Raw genomic sequence first — 23,408 nt, forward strand, 5'->3', positions numbered from 1 at the left:
CTGAGACTAAATAAAATTCTACTGCTTGAATCCCTGATTCTGAACCAATGGAGTATCTTGTTTCTAGCATTTACTACTATCAATTTTTGTTCACATCTTTCACATCTCAGAGAAACTAAATTTTGTACTTCTTGTTACTTTGTGTCTGAAACTATGAATAAATGTGGAAAACTGGGAAAGGGAAGGGATGAGAGTGTACTGTGGTCACCTGAAAATGCAGCACCCCTGCAACAGAAGGATGGCCCCTGAGTTTTCTGTTTGACAGAGATAACATCTCTAAGATATACTCAGATATCTCAAATGCAAGCTCATACAATGTTTTCCTATCTTTTATTAAGTGGCTTTTGTTTCATAAACAATTGACTTCTACTGGCCTTATAGTTAGTACTTCCATATTTGAGCAAATAGTTTAAGTTTCAAGTTTTGTGTGTTTCTTTTCTGTGACTTCCTAGAGACTTTACAGGGGAGTCAAGAGATGTGTTAAAGATGGCTAGCCAGTTTCAATTCAAACTTGAATAAATGTTTTGAAGTCAGTGAAAATAAAAAGTTGAACACACACACACAATAATTTCATGCATATCAAAATGCACAGAAAAAAAGACTAGAATGAAACAGGAGGAAGAGTTTTCTCCTTAAATTTTTAATATATTTTATAATGACTATGTATTATATTTATAGTGGATAAAGAAAATACCCTTTAATTTTAAACATATAGAAATCCTCCTAAGGATCTCCTCTTGAAGCAAATAATTCTTAGTAGGAGTTAGAACAAACTATAAATGTTGTGTGGGATTACTTGTCTTATATATAGGATTTCCTTACCAGCAGCATTTATTGGGTTTAAAGGTTAAGCTTTGATTATACCTGTTAATGAATAAGATTTATAAGCTTTCTCTTCTATGATCATTGTGAAGATGTGAATTCTGACCAAATCCCTTATAGTCCTCATGGCATTTATAAGCTTTCTCTCCTGTATGGACTCTTTGATGAATTCGAAGAGCTGAGCTATGACTGAAACCTTTACCACACTTAGCACATTGGTAAGGCTTCTCTCCTGTGTGGACCCTCTGATGAATGTGAAGATTAGAGCTGTGACTAAAGCCCTTTCCACAATCATCACATTTATAGGGTTTTTCTCCTGTATGGACTCTCTGATGAATGAGAAGATGTGAACGCTGACTGAATCCCTTGCCACACTCTTCACATTTATAGGGTTTCTCTCCAGTATGTACTCTTTGATGAGTGTGAAGCTTTGAACTCTTGCTGAAGCCCTTCCCACATTCATGACAAGTATAGGGTTTCTCCCCTGTGTGGACCCTCTGATGAATGCGAAGATCTGAGCTGTGACTAAAGTCCTTTCCACAGTCATCACATTTATAAGGCTTCTCTCCCGTATGCACTCTCTGATGAATTTGAAGATTTGAACGCTGGGTAAAGCCCTTGCCACAGTCATCACATTTATAGGACTTCTCTCCTGTGTGTACTAACTGATGGATTCGAAGATTTGAGCTCTGACTGAAGCCCTTACCACACTCATCACACTTATATGGTTTCTCTCCTGTGTGGACTCTTTGATGAACATGAAGTATTGAACTCCGACTAAAACTCTTACCACACTGATCACACTTAAAAGGCTTCTCTCCTATGTGAAGTCTCCGGTGAATGTGAAGTAATGAATTTCTACTTAGGTCCTTATCACACTCAGATGTATAGAGTTTCTCTTCTGTGTGGACTCTTTGATGATTATCAAGACTAGAGATCTGACTGAAGCTCTTACCACACGCATCACAGATATAAGGTACCTCCCCCGTGTGGGCTCTTTGATGAAAGTGAACTGCTGAGCTCTGACAGAAGTTACTGTCAACTTCATCACATTCATACAGCTTCTTACCTATGTAGATTCTTGGATGTCTATATAAGTCTGATCTCTGAGAGAAGAATGCTGTGCTGATGGAACATTGATAGAGGTTTTCTCCAAGCTGTTTTCTCTTGTGAATACACTGTGAGTTCCAATAATAAATTTCTCTACATTTATTACATCCACAGTATTTGTCTTCCACTGAATCTTTGAGGTCATTTTGGCATGTCTCCCCAATGTACTCTGGAAAGGCTTCCTCCACCGGGATACAAGAATGCTGAACTAAGAGCTTCCGTTCCTTTTCAATGGAGAGGTTTTTCCTGGATATGCCAAAATGGTATCTGCCCCCTTGAAAACCATGGGAATCACTCATATAGATTTCTCTACTATAGTCTTGAGTGTTTTTTGCTTCTAAGGACTGCCAAGGTATAAACTTTTTATATTTTAAGTTCCTGGGACTTTTGCCTTCAAAAGTCAGTTCATAGTTCCCATACCCTGGTATTTGTGTGGAGAGTATTAACCATTCTCGACACTGGGAAAGGTCTTGCTGCTTTAGGTCTTTGGAATCTACCCTTTGAATAGTTTCCTCATAGTTCTGATTCTCATATATCTGAGTGTCGGCATTCCTCCAGCCTTGCCAGCAGGAAAAGTTTTCATATTGTAAATGTCTGAATCTTTCTTCTTGGGATTTGCAGCTCTCATTCCAGTTTCCTAGAAGAATAAGCAGATAATCCAGTGGTGAGATAAAGGTTGTGTTTAAAAATTTTCAAGTGTCTAAATCAATGACCTCTGGAATGAATGACAGGAATATATGTGTGGATGGGGATAGGAAAGGAGGGTTAGGACTCTGGCTGCTCCATGAGTCTGAAATTCATTTGTTTTGTACATTCACAAATGTATTCATTCATTTGCTTATTTATTCATTCCATAAGCATATCTTGAGCATCTACTATTTACCAGGTACTGTTAGAAATAAGAGTAAGGTCAACTGCTTCCTGGAAATAATATTAATGATTGATATTCAATTAGATTACTTCACTGTGGATATTATTATAAAAAAATGAAATATATCGTTCTTATTTTTCTGTTATAGAATAATGTGGTAGATTGTTTAGCAAAAACGGCTGTATTAACTTGCTACTTTCTTTATCTACACCTTTGGTGTTTTCTTTCTATTCTGTCTCTAGGCTTGGCTGTACAATTTATTTGGTCACTGGGACAACAGCAAAAGTGACACAAGCAGAGACTTGAAAAGTGCTTGCCCTCTCTCTCAATGCTTTTGAAACTCAAAGATCACTACCATGTAAATGAGCCTGGGTTAGCTCATTTGAAAAGGGACATATGGCCAACACATCCCCATCATCCCCACAGATATTAAGCCAACTGCCAGACATGTGAGTCAGGCCCACCAGCCTCATCTATCCAGCCCCAATCAAATCTCTCCATGATAAAAGATCCAGCCAGCCAGCCAATAGGATAATGAAAAATAATAATTTTTTTTAAGCCACTAAGTTTGACATAATCACTATACAACAAAAGCTAACTTGTACAAATAGTATGAAGAGAAAAGAAATGTAGTACCACACAAAGTCCACTATCTATGGAGGTAGGTGCTTAAAGGTAATCCTGAAAATAACTAAAAATAATAATCATAAATATCTATTACTTATATAGCCTAGGCATCCTGGAAGATGTTTTGTTTTGTATTCTATTTGTAACCTGATTTCAGACACATTTTTGAGACTATTTCTTCCTCTACTCAATGCAACATCCAGATTCTTCCAACATTTCAATACAACACCTAGATAAAAAAAAAATATACTCAGCAAAACTGGTTCTAGAAGAAACTAAGTCTATTCTCTGTAAGATGGGATAAACTTTACCTACTGACATGACATTTGTGTAGTTTTCCCACATGACCTCCCTGTAGAGCCTTTTTTGAGAAGAATCCAGGAATTTCCACTCCTCCCAAGTAAAAATAATAGTCACATCTTCAAATGTTATTGCCATCTGTTCAAAGATCAGGCTTTCCAGGAAGAAGAAATCTAAGTGAGAAGAAGGACAAAGAAAAACACATTTAGCAATAAAAGAAGAAAAAAAAATGACTTTTAGCAGGTAACATAAGGGGCAAACTGAATAGAGAAAGAATGAACTTCAATAAGGGGGAAAAAAAAACAAGAAAGGTAAAGGGAGGCATAACAATAGTAGTCAAATAGCTAATGTATCGGCAACACCATCCCTATCATAAACACAGTAGCACTTGTCTGCTAACCACTGAGCTAAGTACTTCACCTGTATTTCAGTTAATCCTCACAGCAATCCTCTGTTGTATCATCCCTGTTTTATAAATTAGTAAACAATGGTTGTAAGAGATTAAGTAAATTGCCAAGACCACAGAGCTAGAAGGTAGCATAGTTGGGACTCAGGTCTGCATACTTCAGACCAGAACCATTTTCCACTGTAATGATATTGCTCAATTTTGCTTATATTATTGCTTTATGACTAATTATTTTAGACAGTATCTACTTACTTTTTGCTGTAAGATGAGGCATTAGATCCTATAGCCTACACTTCTACTAACTATTCTCCTATGGTGTTATCACTAATTTTTAGTCAAATCAATAAAAAGTTCTGGCCAGGCACAGTGGCTTGTACCTGTAATCCTAGCACTTCAGGAGGCTGAGGCAGGAGGATCACTTGAGGCCAGGAGGAAATCAGCCTGAGCAATAGAGTGAGACCCCACTTGTACAAAATATATATATATATATATATAAATTTTAAAAACTTATGTAATCTTGATTATGACTATGCATAGTTTGGAGGATTATCTGTTTTATTTCTATTTAATAAATGCACTATCCTCATATTCTTAATTATTTTAAAAGGCTCTATATAATTTATTTTATCACCCATCCTACCCCCCCACTTTTTATTTTGGAAATGTCATCTTCCTGGTCCAGTCAGGATCTGGGCTGGCTACTCTTTGGAGCTCCATTTTCAAGATCATATAATTATTCCTCTTTTGTGAATTACTCCCTTATTTTGGAGGAGCACACCCAAATGAGTTCATTTAAACCTATGAATATGAATCAAGCCCAGGGCCAATGAAAAAAGCAAAGGTGAGAAACAGGCAAGGTTCTCTTCAACACATATCATTTAGTTTAAAAAAGATCTCCTAGCATGGTTACTAAGAAAAAATTCCCAGCAATCATTTAAGTCACTATATACCTGAAGTCTTCATTACCCCTTACATTAGCTATGCACAGAATTCTAGAGTGCAAGAATTTTTCTCAGAATTGCTTCATTGTTTGTAAGCATTCAGTGTTGCTGCTAAGATGGATTTTTTTTTTTTAAATTCAATTTCTTTGTAGGTAATCTTTTGTTCCCTCTCTGGAAAGATTTTAGGATCTTTTATGTCCTGATCTCTTGGTTTGGGACTTTTTTCATTGGTTCTACTGGGCATTCAGTGAGCCCAGCAGAACAAATAATCTGGAGGCCTCTGCTCATTAGCTCTACCATCGTTTCTTGTTTCTTTGCAAACTTCCTCTCCCCTCTGATTTCTCTCTTCTAGAACACTGTACTTACACTGAGTACATCAGTTCTTGTGGATGATCTTATGTTTTTTTCCATTTTCTATAATTTGTCTCATTGTCTTTTTGTTTTACCATCTGGGAGAGTTTCTCAACTTAGCTTCCAACTCTTCCATTGAATTTTTTATTTCGGCCATCATGTTTTAATTTCTAGGAGATTATTTTCATTTTCTCATGGTTCTTTTTGTTGACATCCTGTTCTAGTTTTATAGATGCTTTTAACATCTTTCTGAGGATATTATAAGAGTTCCATTGACACAATGTCTTCTTTAATACTTTAGGAATACTAATTAGAGTTGTTTTTTTGTTTTGTTTTGTTTTTTGAGACAGTCTTGCTCTGTGACCCTGGCTAAAGTGCAGTGTTGTGATCATAGCTCACTGCAACCTCAAACTCCTGGGTTCAAGCAATCCTTCTGCCCCAGGCTCCCAATTAGCTGGGAGCACAGGTACGCACCACCATGCCTGGCTAATTTTTTCTATTTTTAGTAGAGATGGAGTCTCCCTCTTGCTTAGGCTGGTCTCGAGCTCCTGATCTCAAGTGATCCTCCCTCCGACTTTGGCCTCCCAGAGTGCCAGAATTACAGGCATGAGTCACTGCACCCGGCCTAGAGTTTGTATTAAGTTTTCTTATGTTATCTGCATTATGCTTCCTCAGAGTTACACACACACACACACACACACATATTTAGGTTTCTCTCTTTAAAGTTGAAGATTTTACGTAAATATCTGCTTATTCTCATACAAGCTACAAAGGTGACTCAAATGCTAGAATTCTCACAGAATGTTCAGCCAGTTCAGAAAAATAAATATCTAATTTCCTGTCTGGGGGGATAAGTGTTTACCTGCATCTCAGCCTGGCCCACTGCTTCAAATGGTATGGATGTAACCTCAGCCTCTCTGAAGTTCATGGGGCTCATCAGTTCCTTTCTTGCCTGTATTCCCCTGCGTGAGTATCCTAGGATGTAATATCTTTAGCCCTAAGTGGCTCTTAACACTATTCTTCCTGTTGTCTTCCAGATTTTTGTTGAAATTTCTCATTTGCTGATAGCTCTTCAAGTAACCATTTGCAAGTTAATAACTTTTTAGTTTTTTACTACTGTCATGCAGTTTAGAAAGGAGAAGAGATATATACATGTATTCAAACTGCCTAAAAATATTTTTTAGTAGAAAAAACAGATCATAAATTAGTTATGTGACATCATTTTATTTCTTTGATAACATTCTCAGTTCTAAATCTCAATTTAAAATATTGAGTGAAAACTAAGAATAAGGGAAACAGATATTTTAATGGATTTATGATAAGATGGAAGGAAACTAAAATGTTAGTGGCAGCAGCACCACCGTACCAGCAGCTAAATATCACTGAATATTTATTATGTGAACAGGGCTGGCTATGCTGTCTCATTTACTCTCACAACAATCCCATAAGGTATTATTATCTACACTAAAGGAATGAGTAAACTAACATTCAGGAAGACTAAGTAACTTGCACAAGGTCACGCAGTTACTCAGTAAAGGTTTTTAAATCCAGGCCTACCTACTAAGTGAAAGTGAGAGAAGTTAAAAACACTTGGCTAAGGGTTGTAAATTGAGATTTCCATATAGCGTCACAGTGTGTTAATGTAGAATGCCCCAATGTAGGGAAGATGTACTGAAATATTCAAGGGTTCAAAATATACCACCAAAGTGTAATATTATTTTCCAAATAAACTATATGAAAATGCATACCTAAACAATGAGACATTATTTACAATTAAGAATTTAAGAATGAGAACATTCAGTGCTGTATATTTAAATATGTAGTGGCTTATTTTTAAATGCTTAAAACAAATTTAATATTTATTTTAATAACTATGTTATGTCTATTTTGAATGTATACATAAAATAAGAAAAGAAATTTGAGATGCTCAGAAGCCTAAAGGATTGAAAATGGTGAAAGAAAGTTGGTATGTATCTGGAAAACAATTGAAATCAATGATTTCTCATTTTGTAAAAAGTACAGTAAAAAAAAAAAAAAAACCTCAGCCTGTGGCTTTTGGCTTTGATTGTTATTTTTTAAAAAGATTTAAGAATTTCTTTGAAAAACATACCAGCAATTAAGAGTCTAATTTCTGTTACTGAAAATAAGTTCATAAATTTTTTAAATACTGAAGTACTATAAGTAAAAATTAAAAGCCTTCACTTCCTGAAATAACTTGAGAAATAGCGACCACAGTTTTCACTGTTCTTTCTGACCTTCTTCCATGCATACACACATACATACATCACTGATATTTTTTCTTAACAAAGACATAATTCTGCAATTTGCTTTTTGTCATTTAATGTATAGTGTACTTCCCACTTCAGTAATATTAGACCTATCTTATTTCTGGTAGTTTTAAAATATGTCCATAAATTATTTGATAACATTCCATTCAGGAGGTGGCGCCTAATTGCCCATCCTTCAAATGTGGGCTAGACTTCGTGAGTCATTTTTGATAATACGGAAAAAAAAAATGGAAAAGGAAGTAGTGGTGTGTAACTTTGGAGACTAGTTCGTAAAAGGCACTGCAGCTTTCTCCCTACTCTCTCACGCTCTTGTTCGCTCTCTCGCCCTGGGTCACTAACTCTGGGAGAAGCTATCTGCCATGTCATGAGAACACTTAGGCAGCCCCGTGGTGAGGAACTGGGGTCTTCCACCCTCATCGGGAAATCAGGCCTCTTGCCAAGAGCCATGTGCATAAACCATCTTAGAAACGTATCCTCCAACGCCAGTGTAGCCTGTAGATAGGTGACTGCAGTCCCTGCTGACAGCTTGACTGCAACCTGAGAGACCCTGAGACAGCTAGACAGCTCCCAGATTCCTGACCCCTAGAAACTGGGTGAGATAATGTTTTTTGTTTTAAGCTAAGTATTGGAATAACTTATGCAGCAATAGATAACTAATATGTTAATTTTTTTGTAAAATTTACACAGCATTTCACTTTATTCATATCCAAGATTTAACACTTCCTATACAAATGGACATTGTTTCCAGTTTCTTGGTTGTGACAATATAGCAGTGAAGAATTCTCTTAAATATATCATAACCTCTCAACTTGTAATACTATTTCTATAAGATAAATTTCCAGAAGTTAAATTGCCAGGTATGTGAATTTCAGTATAGTAAAAAAATACTATAAAACTTCTCTTGAAAATACTTTTTAAAATATTACAAATATAAATGTTAAAAAGAAAAGCAGGACACCTATATTCAAGTACAAATAAGCACAATATATCTATACAGAAAAAAAGTCAATAAAAATTACATAAGGAATAAAAATAACAAGTAAGCCTATTGAGTAGACAAAGGATACTAAAATTGAATTTTAAAATATAGTGGCACACTGCTTGTAAAATGAACTTTGAAAGATTAAAAATGATTTGGCTAAATTGCTTCCTTGTGGTGTTTGAGTTGTTCTTTTCTCCCTTGCTGTTAACTGATTCTATTGCTTCAGAGACCTGATTAGACTAAGTTTCTTTTTTTTCTGACAAGAACCTTCCATTGTAATATTTCCTTAAATTTTTCACTAAAAGTTTCAGCAGTAAATGATAATAATTTATTTATTTATTTAGGAATGAATGAATGAATGAATGACAGAGTCTCGCTCTGTTGCCCCAGCTAGAGTGCAATGGCATCATCATAGCTCACTGCAGCCTCAAACTCCTGGGCTCAAGCAATCCTCCTGCCTCAGCCTCCTGAGTAGCTTGGACTACAGGCACATGGTACTATGCCCGACTATTTTTTAAATTTTTTGTAGAGCTAGGATCTCACTATGTTGCTCAGACTGGTCTCAAAATCCTGGCCTCAAGCAATCCTCCCACCTTGGCCTCCTGGGGTGTGAGTCACCACACCTCTGTTACTTCATTAAGCATTGCAAATTGGTTTTCTAATTCTATCATTCCTTGTTCAAATATAAGCTGTAATTCTTCTATAATGAAGAACTTGCCATCACAAATTTTCTGATTATACTGAAATGCAGTCCAAACAAAAAAGGTAGGATAAATGCTTGGTTATTCCCCAACCTTTTTAAAAATCAATTTTCAGAGTTATGAGATGTGGTAATGCAACTACCAGCTATGACCAATAAGATCTATATTGTTTTGCTTTTCAGCATTTTTATAAATTCATTGATTTTTATATATTTGAGGGGTTTCAATCACATTGCAGCAATTTTTCTTTTAAGTATCCAAATCTCTTCCCTTAAGGTTGGCTGCTGGGTTTGTGACTTGATCCTTTTTAGCGTTTGAGAACCCACTTTCTGGCACAACAAATGTCTCAGGTTCATTCTTGTTACATTTCCTGTACCAACCAGGATTTATCATTTCTCCAAGGAGTTTGATAATTTTCCACTCCTTTTCTGGTATATAAATAGCTCCCCCAAAATATTATATAAACTTGTTATCTCTTTTGTCTTCCCATCCACGAACACGGTTATCTCTCTAAGTATTAAAGTTTTCTGAAAGGTCCTTTCGAAGAAAGGTAAGTTAAAATAATTCTCTATGAATTTGGAGCTTTAAATCCTTCTTGTAATACTGTCATATTTTGCTATATGCAATTTGAAATACATTCTTAACTACATATCAGTTCATGATTAATCTATCTCCTTCACGGATTTTTATCGTTATGTAATCATTATTTACTTTTTGTGTGCTATTACCTTAGGGAGGTTTCTCATAATAGCATAGAGCAGGATTCTGTTTTTTTATCCAGTCTTTTTCCAGGTAAGGTAAGCTTTATCTATGTTCATTTATTATGATTACTGATATATTTAGACTTATTTATAAAATATTTTTTCTTTTTTAAAAATTCTGTTTCCATCCTTTCCTGAGTCCTTAGATTGACTGACAGAATTTTATGCTTTAATTACCGCCTATCTCTACATTTTTACCTATGATTTCAATTTCATACATAGTTTCTATTCTTTTAATATTTAACCTTAATATATTTTAGACATACACACTTACCTCTCTATTTTCTAACAAGTCAATTAACAAGAGAAACAAATCCAGGAAAGGTTGCATGAGATATGATAAGGAAAGGTGATCAAGTACCTTGGAAAAGTTTATTTTTATCATAAAACAAAAAAACATAGGAACAAAGGAAAAAGAGAAAGCATATCTATGCCTACATATCTGAGCTACTACTCCTGACAATAAAACATGATGAGGGAGGATAGAGAAAAAAGGACATGGGAGTGTGCTAAAGTACATGTCTTATTAGAAATATGACCTAGATACTAATAAGTTTAGGAAGTCAACAGGGATAAATAAAAGTTAAAAGTTAATGCAGATTTCAAGTTAAGCATAACCACAAGAAACAAAATGAAATCTACAAAAACCAAAATAACAAAAACAGAAGACAACCTGCTCCAAAGGAAAACAGAAAATGAGAGAAAAAAAGAATAAGATAAAAATAATATAACATTATAATAAATGTAAATGATTTAATCTCACAGATTAAAAGACACAGACTCCTAGATTAAAAAATAAGAATCAACATGTGGTTTAGAAGAGACACACTAAAAAGAAAAGCATATAGAAATAAAAGGATAGAAAAAGATATACCATACAAATACGAACCAAAAGAAAGCTGGAATACCAAATTTAATTTTAGTGGAGTAAAATTTATGGCAAATATGTCATAAGGGACAAAAAAGTACATTTTCTATATGAACAGTAATACAAAAAAATCCAAATAAATTATATCCAGAAATAAAGTTTCAAAATATATCAAATAACTGCTGTCACAAACACAAGGAGAAATATATACACCATCATTTATAGATATTAATATACCCATCTTTGAAAATTATAGATCAAGCAAACCAAAAAACCAACAATATAAAGACTGAACATTACAAATAATAAGCATGTGATATTTTTTCTGTGTTGAACTCTGTTACACCAAAACACAAAGGATGTGTTATTTTCATGAATACATAGCACTGTTACAAAACAGACATTAGTCCATAAAAGAAATCTCAATAAATTCCAAAGGATCAATATAATACAGAATACATCCTTTAGCCACAATATAACATTTAAACATTATAATAATAAAAATAATTTACAATAAAGACAAAATTTGTGAGATCCAGATGAAGTACCTAAGGAAACAAAAAAGGCTAAAAATAAACTATTAAGCATTCAACCCAGAAACTTTGAAAAGAGAAACTCTTTTGTTAAAAAAAACAGAGCAAACTTCAAAAAAGAAGGATAAAGCTGAAAGTCCAAGATAGAAGAAAAAAAATCATTGAGAAAATGCATACAGCCAAAAGATGTTCTTAAAAGTTTAATGTCAGACCTCTGTAAGTTTGATTAAAAAAAAGTGTTTATAAACAAAATAGAGTGACAAAAGGGGAAAATAACTATAGACATAAGATTTTAAAATAATACAAGGATGTTATGAACTATTTGCAAATATTCCTAAATACCTACACAAAGGGACAAATTCCTAGCAAAGTACAAAATACCAATATAAAATGCCAAAACAGATCAAATACTAATAGAAAATAATGTAGACTAGTAAGTATTAAACTGAAATGGTAGCCAAAGTTCTTCCTCTCTCCCCCAAATCCCAAGGCCCATAGAGTTTTATAGTGGAGTTCCAGCAAGCATTCAATTAAGAGTTGATTACTAATACCATCAAGTTGCTTTCAAAAGTAGAGAGTGAATATTGCCATCTCATTTCATGTAGCTAGTGTAATCCTGATCCCAAGACCAGAGAAGGACAATACAAATTTATTAATTTTATAATATGTAAAAATCCTAAATAAAATATTAGCTAATGGGAAATATATATTTTCCTAGAAAACCATTCAATATGGCCCTAAGAGGAAAAAAACTGAACAGATTAGATATTAAAAAAATTGGTTGAGTTATCAAAGAACTATGACCTTTAAAAATAACTGGAACAATTCTCAAATGAATTCTTTCAAATTTTCAAAGAATAGATTATTTGATGCTATTAAATTGTTCCACTAGCTAATTCAATTCAGCAATATAATAAAAATATGTATCATGATCGGGCATAGTTTATTATAGGAATGCAAGGATAGTTTCAACAAGAGAAAAATCTATCAACATAATTCACTATATCAATACACTAAAGAAGAAAACCATAATTATCCCAATTGATGTAGAAAAATCATGTGATAAAAAGTTCAGGAAGTTTAACACCTATATATGTTTATAAAAACACTTTTAGCAAACTATCTAAAAAAGAAACTCACTAAGTCAGTAAAAGTTAAATATTAAGAACCTTAAGCTTAATGGAGAAACTTTATATTTATTCCCTCTATCATGGTAACAAGATAACAATGACCATCATCATTGCTGCTTTCAACGTAGTACTTAAGGTTCTGGGAAATACTACAAGAAAAGAAAAAAAACAAGAGGCATAAGGATTAGAAGCAAAATTTAAAATGCATAGCTATGGTCATCTACCTAGGAAAACCAAGAGTATACAGATAAACCATAAACTAAGAAACTTGAGCAAAATTACCAGATATGATAAAGTACCAGTTTAACTGTACCAGCAATCAACTACTAGAAAGTAAGATACCATTCACAACAGCAAAAAACTATCTTAACCAAGAATACAAACAACTCTTTGAAGACAACTTTCAGATTCCAATACAGAAGGATTATCTGAATAAAAAGAGAAGCATGTTTCCATGCTCTTGGATGAGACAACTTAAATTCAGTACATCCCAATCCAATTCCCAGCTTAATTTGTTGAGGAACACAATATACTATTTTTCCTTAAAACTGACGAGAAAAAGAAGTCCATTGAAGACAAGTAGACCAAACAGGAAGTTTACCAGATACTGACATACCACCGAACTACAACAGTAAAATCAAAACAGACATATCAGAACAGAATAGAGGACTCAGAGACTAACCAATGTACTTCTTTATCTATGTAAAACATATTAACAATACAGGAGGCATTCAAAATCAAAGAGAAAAGTATGGATTATTTAATAACGGTATTATGAAAACTGATTAACTATATGAAAAAAATAAAACTGGACTCCAACTTAATACCATATGCAATGGGGATGCTAGATGGATTAAACACTTAAATGTTAAAGGGAAAGCTATAAAGTTACTTAAGAAAATGCTGGAATTTGAAAATGTTTACCATTGTCAAATGAATCTAAGAGTCAATTCTTTGAGAGGAAAAATATTAACAATAAAATAGATAAATCAGGCCAGGCATGGTGGTTCACACCTGTAATCCTAGCACTCTGGGAGGCCAAGGTGGGAGGATCACTTGAGCTTAGGAATTCAAAACCAGCCTGAGCAAGAGTTAGACCCCCATCTCTACTAAAAATAGAAAAATTAGCTGGGTGTCATGGTGTGCAACTGTAGTCCCAACTACTCAGGAGGCTGAGGCAGGAGGATTGCTTGAGCCCAGGAGTTTGAGGCTGCAATGATCTATGATGACACTGCCACACTCTACCCAGGGTGACAGAGCAAGACTCTGTTTGAAAAATAAATAAAAATAGATAAATCATCAGCTACCTAATCAAAGGGGAAAAAAGGAGTACATGTAGAAAATATTAAAATGAGATTGGAGAAATGGCAACAGATAAAACTTTAACTGAATGTTAGCTGAGCACTTTCCACAACTCCTTAAAAATTAATTTGAAAATCTGAATGGGAAATACATATATTTTCCTAGTAGATCATTAAATATGGCCCTCAGAGAAAAAAATTGAACAGATATTATAAAAGAATGATCAAGTTATCAAAGAACTGTGACCTTTAAAAATAACTAGAACAAAAATTTTCTCAAATGGATTCTTTCAAATTTTCAAAGAACAGATTATTTGATAATTTGATGCCATTAAATTGTTCCAAGGCATCAGAAACTGTTCAAAGCATCAGAAATTTGAAAAATCATTCAAGGCATTACAAATATAATAAATATAAGGCCAGTAAAATTCTGCAACACTTGTATTCATAATCTACTACCACATAAACAATTACTCCAAAATTTAGTGGCTTAAAATAACAATATTTATTTATTATCTCTCATGTTTTCTCTGGGTCATAAATTCAGGAGTAGCTTGGCTAGGTAGTTCTAGTTTGGATCTCTCATGAGATTGCTGTGAGTTGTTGGCTAGATCTGCAGTCATCAAAAGGCTTGACTGGGATGGAGGATTCACTTCCACGGTGGCTCACTCACATGGCTGGCAGGTTGGTGCTGACTCTTGATGGGAGATCTCAGTTTCTCTTCATTTGGTCCTTTTACACGACCTGGGCTACCTCTCAACATGATGGCAAATTTTCCAAAAAATAGAAAGGCAAGCAAAAGCTTCATTCTTTTTATGACTTAACCTTGAAAGTCACATTGTATCACTTCTATAGTACTCCATTGGCCAAGGCAATCATAAGCTCCAGCCAAATTTGAGAGAAGAGAAAACAGACTCCCCTTTCAGTGGGAAGAGTGTCAGTCACATTTTAAGAAGAACATGAAAAGTATAATAAATTGTAGGCATAGGCATCTTTGGAAAATTCAATCTGCTATAATACCAAAGCATATTATAGCACGGTAAAGTGGTAGTTTATTGCAGAAGGTAAAGGAAGGTTCAAATTAGGAAAGGTATTAACTTTAAGCCTTCATAATAACATCAAATAAGACATACAATTATTTTAATGGATGATAAAAAGTACACTTAAAATTTAACATGCATTCTGCATTTATAACTACAGACAAGGCAGTTTAGCAAACAAAAGTAATGACACGATATTAAAAGCATTCCCATTAAAACTGGAAACTTAACAAGGATAGTGCAAATCCACTATTTTCTTTTTTTTTTTCCTGAGACAGAGTCTTACTCTGTTGCCCGGGCTAGAGTGCTGTGGCATCAGCCCAGCTCACAGCAACCTCAAACTCCTGGGCTCAAGCAACCCTACTGCCTCATCCTCCCGAGTAGCTGGGACTGCAGGCATGCGCCACCATGCCCAGCTAATTTTTTCTATATATTTTTAGTTGTCCAGCTAATTTCTTTCTATTTTTTTTTAGTAGAGATGAGGTCTTGCTCTTGCTCAGGCTGGTCTTGAACTCCTGAGCTCAAACAATCCGCCCACCTCGGCCTCCCAGAGTGCTAGGATTACAGACGTGAGCCACCACGCCTGGCCTAAATCCACTATTTTCAAATCACTGATGTGAAAGCACATTTCAATGCAATTAAACAAAATTATCTGCAGAAAATAGGACTGCAGATCTGGGAAATCCAAGAAAATCAGCTGAAAACTATTAGCAATTATATGGGAATTCCATATCCCAGAAATTCTACTACTAGGGTTGTACTCTAGAGAAGATTACACATATATACCAGAATATATGTATAGGAACTTTTAGAGTATAATAATGTCTGTAACAGCAAAAAAACAGAAAAAATACAAAAGGTCTAACAACAGTAGAATGCATAATTATTCATACTATGAAATAGTACACAGCAGTGAAAATGAACTACATGAATCACCATGGATTCATTGTAAAAATTTAACATTCTAAAAGAAGCTATTCACAGAAGAATATACATACTGATTCTATTTATATATGTTCAAAAATATGCAAAATTAAACAACTTTGTTCAGAGTTGCAAATGTATATAGTTAAAACCACAGGGGGGAAAAAAGCTAAGGAACAATAAACACAACATTTAAGATAGTGGTTGCCCCTCTAGAAAGGGGTGGGAATGAAATTGCGGGGTCATCATGGGGCTTTCTAAAGTATTTGCTGGTCTAGATGGTAGGTGTTCATGTTGCTGTTGTATTTTAAATTGTACAAGTTTTCAAATATTCACTCATATGTAATAAATGTTCTAATTACATAAAATCTAAATAATATAGAAAAAGAGCTTGACATATAAATAATATTACAAATTATTTTAAAATAACAGTTATGATAGCATAAAAATATGAATTCCTAAAAATAAATTTACCAAAAATACTATATAGTTTTAGAATTCTAAAGGATAAAAATAGGGTTGAAAAGATAGGAAGACCTTGCTCAATCTTAGGTAGAAGAAATTAATATAATTTTATTCTAACTAAATTTATCTCTATTTTCAATAGGATCCAATCAAGATACTAACAAGATTTTGATGTGGTGCTAGGAGAGATCTGACAAACTGGTTTTCAAATTCTTTTGAGAGAAAAAGGCAATTTTCAAAGAGGAATAATGAGACTAATCCAATGTACTTATTAAAACTTTAATAAGGCCCCTGTAATTATAATAATATGAATTTGACACAGGAATAGAGAAGATCAATGGAAAAGACTAGGAATTCAGAAAGGGACCCAGTATGACAGTGAATTTTACACATAATAAAGGTGACCATCAAATTTGTAGGGAAAAGATGGCTTATTAATTAATGATGCTGGGACAACTGACTAGACATTTGGAAAAAAAAATTTTAAGTTTGATTCGTTGCCTCAATTCTTATGTCTTAGTGACTAAAAAGAGTTATATCAGATATGCATTACAGTTTAAATAATAACATAACAGCAATCAACTGTTAGTGAGTTTTTTCTATATGTCAAGCACTGTGACATTTTTTTTACATGTATGACCTTATTTAACCTTCTTAACAGCCCTACATAGTAAGTTTTCTTTCCCCACTTTAAAAATGAGAAACTGATTAAGTAACTCAATCTAGTTCACAGTATTAAGAAGTGGTAGAGACATGACACAAACTTAGGTAGTATGTCCAGAGCCTGTATTTTGACCAATATGCTATAATGAGAAAACATACCAGAAGGTTACTTACATACTTAATGCCTACATAACTTTTACTTTTTTTCAAAATGTAAATCATTATAATATTATTCTGTGGAATATTCTCAATATGTGAGTTATCCTATTTCCTTTTCTTTATCCTCATTAAGTGAAAAAGAAACGTTACATTCCTCTTCATTGTCTACTAAATGGACTACTTAAATTTTCCCCAATAAAAGAAATGTAAATAAAGTATGGTATATACCTAGAATGGAACACTATATAGTCATCAAAACTTATGCTACCTACAAAATGCTTGAAAAAATGCTCATTTATATGTTAAATAAAAAAATTATACCAAAAACAGCCATTCATACATTCAACAAATATTTACTGAATGGTTGCTATATGCAAAGTACGGTTCTATATACTGTGAACACTCCCTGCCCTCATGGAGCCTATCTGTCATGACTCAAATTTTTATGTATATACTAATCTCTCTATACACGTGTACAAATATATACATAACACATACACCTATATGTGTATTTTGTACACGTGTATGTACACGTACACATACATATTAGTGTTTATATGGATTAGTATGTATGTACCTTAATTATTAGATAAAAGACTATAAATAAATATACCCAAATATCAATAATGACTCCCTCTGGTTGTATGAAGGAGACTCTGAGTGGTACAATCTGAGTGGTACACAAGAATAAATAACAAATTAAACATTAATAGCCCTCCATAATGTGGTTTCACTTTATACATTCATACTTATATTTTTCCCTGTAAGTAGCCCAGTTTCCTTATTTGTCCCCTCAAATTCTACCTTAGACTAAATGATGATTTTCCTATCTAGAATGGTATCTTCGTATTCATAATGATTGTTCAAATCTAAGTTCCTACTGCTGTGTGTTAAGTGCCACTCATTCTGGCACTGTTTAATGTGACTAACTTCAGAAATTATTAATCTCATATGGTTTATTCCCTAATGTTAAGACATTCTTATACTTCTTTATCTCAAAGCACCAAGAACAGTAGGAATTACATAGTAGACTTGAGTGAGTGACTGACTGACTAAGTAAATGTAGGGAAAAAAAAATTAGGTGAGGGCAGGGGCACACTGCATAGGAGGCTTGGAAGCTTCTCAGGTAAACAAGGAACATTTTCTATGCAGTCTGAACCGTTCATCCTCATTGCTACTTACACCACCACTACCCATGGAGAATTCAGGGACATTTTATAAATGAGAGAAGACAATGATACTAACCTGGGATCAGACTATGAGGAAAACAGCAAACATTCCTTCCTCCTTTGTGCTTTTCTTCTAGGGAAGGGTAGAGTGCGGAGATGGCTGAGCTAAGGGAGAAGAAAAGAATGAAAAACTGGGCATGACTTCAAATTCCCAAACTCACTAAAATCTCTATATACTAACCGGGTATGACCCCCAAATCTCTTAGAAAGAGGTCAAAAAGAACACTTCCCATTCCCTTTCAATTATCAAAAAGGACAGCTATGAACATTGGTACCTTGGAACTTACTTCTCACCCTCTAGAAACTTCAGAGGATACAACTCTAGTTTGGACTTGAAAACACAGAATTTCATTTCACAGTTTAGTCCCTCCAGAGATGCACACGCTCTCTATGTAATCAATCTCTCTGAGCCTCAAGGCTTTATTTTATTAATTACATTTATTATATAGTTCATTAATAACAATAATAAAAATAATAGAAATAATGGCCGCACACATAAATCGTTTCTATTCTTAAAGTATTTTTCTTATTTTTTTCAATCAACGTAAGTAGAAAATAATTCCATCGGTCTCCGCTACTTGTTACAATAGACATACTGGATTCACTATCAAAGAGGTACCTGAAATCTTGCAGAAGTATCCCAGATCAAAGGCTGGCTCCCAGGTCTTGATCATAGTCTCAACTCTGCCATCAACCACTTGTTGAGCTTTAGAGAGGACAAAACTGGACCTCCTAGGGCCTCGGTTTCCTCACCTGTAAAATGGGGGCATGAGCCTTTGCCACCCTGGTCCTTCCTTGCTGATCACAGGTAGGTCCCTGGGAAAAAATTATAAGCAATTAGTCAAGAGCCCTCTTTCTCTAGAGAGAAAAACGACTCATTCATGTGTACCCCCAAAGCGGGACAGATAGGGGCTCTCTCAGAGCGCCACGGGCTGCCTGAGGGTAAGCACCTGAGAAACACAAACCGAAAAGGTTCCCAGGGAGCGGGATCTCCCAGTCTCCAGGCTTCTTATCTACGCGCGGACGCTCCTTCTTGCAGCGAAGCCGCGCGCGGCCTCCGTGGCTGATCCAGATGCCCGAGCTCCGCGCCAGCATCTCTCAACGCCGACACCCAGACCCCACGCCCCAAGCTGCCTCTACCCTCCCCTCCCCTCCCCTTCCCCTAGTCAGTCTTAACGTGGAAGGGAATCCGTGAAGGACCCACCTGCAAGGGTGTCTTGGATTTCTAAGCCGGGAATCGCTTCTCAGCCCCTGACCCTAGCTTTTCTGCCACTGTTCCTTCAGCCACAGCTCTTCCTGTCCTTATCCACCGCTGGCTCGGTCCTCCCGAGAAGTCACACCACTTACGCAGCTTCCGAGGAAGGACGGGACCAGCCGAAACACTCGGTCCACACAAACAATGGCCGCAGCCCGGCTAGAACGAAACGGAAGTTCCAGGCCTCAGAGTAGACACTCGCTGTGTTTCCATGGATACGGGAGGGGCGGGGCGGGAAGCGAGAGCGCAGGAGAACGTGACTCCTGATTGGCCAGAAGAATCAAGTCGCGTGACGGCCTTTAGCTCTTGGCATTCTCGCGCGGGAGGGCTGTGCGCTCTGGCGCTTCTGAGCCTAGGATGGGGAGTGGAGGCCCCGAGGTTAAAGGAGGAAGGTTCCTCCAGGTGCTTTTAGGGCCCTGCGAAAGGGGGCGTGGCTGCGGTTTCAGAGGAGCTGAACGACCAGTTTCGGAGAACTCTGGGACCGTCACAGCCTGCCAGGACCAAACTCCCAAACGGGAACCCGAGGAAACACTTGCTGTCAGGTTGCCTTTGGTAGCCGAGGCGTGGTTGCGCCCGCTGTACAGCGCCCTGGCCCAGGCCAGCATCACCCTAAACTCGAAGCTGGAGTAGTCCAGCCACGGAGAGGGCTTTTCAAATTACTTCTTGTGGCTCGAGATCCGCTTCGTTTCTAGTTCAGTCAGGCTTTCCTCCCTCCTGCCTTCCTGCCAAGTCCTAGGGCGGCTCTTCCAGAGACTCCAAGCAGAGAAGGGAAAGGCAAAGTGGGAATAAGATGAAATCGTGGGAAGGAGCCCCTCCTCGTGTCCTGGGATCGCAGAAAGAGTTCCACACGCCTGCTTTCCTATTATTGAGTTGAGTGTGTTATATTAGGGAAATGCTTTCACTTCCTTAAGCCCTCTCTCGCAAACATGGGCCGGATCAGTAATATTCAAACATTTTATTAGGCAAGGAAACTTTGATAGGGTAGTTGTTAAAAGCAAGGGACTCCTTGGATTCTAATCCGGCAATAGCACTTATTAATGATGTAACTTTGACTTACTTAACCTTTTAGTGTCAGCTTAATAGAAATAATATTAACAGTATAATAATAGTGACTATTTCACGGGCTTGTTAGACTTAAATGAGTTACTGTAGTTGAAATGCTTAAACCGGGTTTTGACACATAGGAAGCACTCTAAATGTTAACTATATACTTAAGGTTCAATGTTTAGCAGGGGTGGGTGGCCTAGACCCTATCTGCCTGGGCCCATCACACAATGAGCACCTACATTTCTTACAACTGTGGAGACAACATTTTGAAACTTATTGTGCCTGGACCTCTCCCTGGCTTGAACAGTCAGAGACAATATGGAATATGGTCTGGATAAGAATGTGGAGAACAGCATTAGAGCCCAGGCATGAGAACTTAAATGTGGCATTTCTTGAAAAGAGTCTGGACCTCAGATGTGTGGACCTCCTAGGAGACCTGTATAAATTTACCGGCGTTCCTTGACTCCCAAGAGGCCAAGAAGAAGATGACACTGTAAACTGACTGTCCCTGTGCTGAGTCTGGGAGATTATAAGGAGACTAGAGAGCAAAAAGATTTTATCCAGGGGCCCCTGAAGGCAAAATGGCAGGCATCATGCTTCTATTCAATGGCCAACAGAGGTAGAGACCTCTTTGTTGTCCCCCATGTATGGGACTGCTGCCACTTAAAATATCTGTTAACTAGACCTGAACCTCAATGAACTGACGAAAATTAAAAAAAAAAAAAAAAAAGCTAACAAGGTCCTCTTGCGAGAAAAACAAATAAAATGTGCATCTGAAGAAATATTCCTGCTGAAGTATAGAGGACAATATGAATAACAAAGAGCATGAAGTATGGCATACAAAAGATATTTTTGAATTAAATTAGTTCTATATAGCTTCCTAATTAAGCATTCTAGCAATTGAATTAGAGGAAAAACATGGTCACTTTTGAGTCAAAATGTAGCTGATGTGGTTTAGTAAAGAAATCCCTGAAAGCACAGATGGTAACAAAAATAGAGATGGAAATCATGAAAAAAAAGATAATATGATTAAAGGATAGAACTATGAGACTTAACATGAGGACACAAAAGTTCCAGAAGAAGAATAAAGAGTTTATGAAATTGGAGAAAGAAATAAATAACAAAATAATAGAAAATTGCTCTGGGTTGAAATTTTTAAAGAAGGCTTGAATCTGCAGATCTAAAGAACTCACTACATTTCAGTCTGTATTAATGAGTAAAGACTCTCACTAGACATATAAAGGTATAATTCCTATACTATAAGGGTAAAGAGAAAACTCATAAGCTTTCAGGCAAAAAGGGAAAATTATCTGAAAGGAAAAATGACACTAGATTTCTCATTTTTAATGTTGGAAGCTAGAAAACTGTTCAATAGTGGTATAGACTAGTAAGATAAGGGGGCTGCAATCCATCAGCCAAAATATATCCTGGCAAAAGAAGTATTTGAGGATTTGCAAGAATTCAGAGTCTGTATCACTCAGGTCTCCCCCATCTGAGGAAACAATTTAAGAAAAGATTCCAAACAACAAATAAACCAAAAACAGAGATACCCCACAAAAAATTATGAAAATGAAACAAAGTCATCATATAAATAATAAATCTAAAGTAACATATAAAGGATACAATAAATCATCAGTCATTTATGCAAATTCAGTGGACTAAATTTTCCTAGATAAAGGCAGAAACTGTCAGACTGGGTGGAGTAACAAAATTCAGCCATATGCTATTTATAAGAAACACCAGGGAAGTTGGTTAGAAAGATACCAGGCAAACAGAAAGAACAACTAATTGAAGGTTAATTTAAGTACCAAATAAAAAGATTGACCTTATACATTGATAAAAAGCACAATTTATGAAGAAGTATAATGGTATCAAATGTGCTAAATACATAGAGCAAAAATGTACAAATTTGAGAACTTCACAAAAATACAGTTCTATGGAAAAAATCAATACGTTTGTCTCAAAATTAGATCTAGTAGACAATAAGGCAATATAGAAATTAAATAGTATAATTAATAATCTTGATTTAAGAGGTATATATAGAAACCTTATATCCCTATAATAGAGAATGTATTTTTTGTGTCCACTGAACATTTACAAAAACTGATTATGAGCTTTGCCATCTTCATCCCCAGGTGATGAATGTTTTTAATTGTCCTGAGAAAACAAGCAATCAGAGAATTTCCACTCCCCTCCTCACCCCTACAGCCCCCCCCCATGCATTCACACACCTTACCTGCATCAGTGCTGATTTGTTCTATCCCTTACTACGGATAAAAAGTCTGTGCTCCTGGCTAAGAAACCTATCCATTTAGTCACTGGATTCCATCCATTCTTGCCCACATGGGGACCTAGCTCCAGCAACTCCCTTCTCCTACAATATCAAGTTTTCCCTCTTTAGATCTTTCCCATCAACAATCAAGTATGCTGTCATTTCTTAAAAAAAAAAATAGTGAAACAACACAAAACTTTCTAGGCTTTCTAGAGCTCTGTCTTAGTTTGGGCTTCTGTAACAAAATACCATAAACTGGGTGACTTATAAACAACAGACATATATTGCTTACAGTTTTGGAGGTTGGAAGTCTAATATCAAGGCACCAACAAGATTTGGTGTCTGGTGAGGACCTGTTTCCT

General features: G+C 35.7%; 1 protein-coding gene across 1 annotated transcript; it reads right to left on the reverse strand.

The window, feature by feature from the left end:
• Positions 1 to 613: 613 nt before the first annotated feature.
• Positions 614 to 19,872, reverse strand: ZNF214 (zinc finger protein 214). Its single transcript, XM_045557413.1, has 5 exons — positions 19,677 to 19,872; positions 19,226 to 19,288; positions 18,489 to 18,577; positions 3,742 to 3,903; positions 614 to 2,569 (listed from the first exon to the last, which is right to left on the reverse strand). Exons 2-5 carry the CDS (start codon positions 19,240 to 19,242, stop codon positions 882 to 884), a joined length of 1,956 nt encoding a protein of 651 aa, XP_045413369.1. The 5' UTR covers positions 19,243 to 19,288; positions 19,677 to 19,872; the 3' UTR covers positions 614 to 881.
• Positions 19,873 to 23,408: the final 3,536 nt, after the last annotated feature.

This window comes from Lemur catta, chromosome 7 (genome assembly GCF_020740605.2).
Source record: "Lemur catta isolate mLemCat1 chromosome 7, mLemCat1.pri, whole genome shotgun sequence".
NCBI lineage: Eukaryota > Metazoa > Chordata > Mammalia > Primates > Lemuridae > Lemur > Lemur catta.

Excerpts from the sequence above, each read along its gene's own strand:
- ZNF214 (XM_045557413.1), bottom strand. Across the intron at positions 3,904-18,488 it reads TCCTCATAGTCTGATCCCAG|ATTTCTTCTTCCTGGAAAGC; the intron begins GTTAGTATCATT and ends CTTCTCACTTAG. Across the intron at positions 2,570-3,741 it reads CACAAATGTCATGTCAGTAG|GAAACTGGAATGAGAGCTGC; the intron begins GTAAAGTTTATC and ends TTATTCTTCTAG.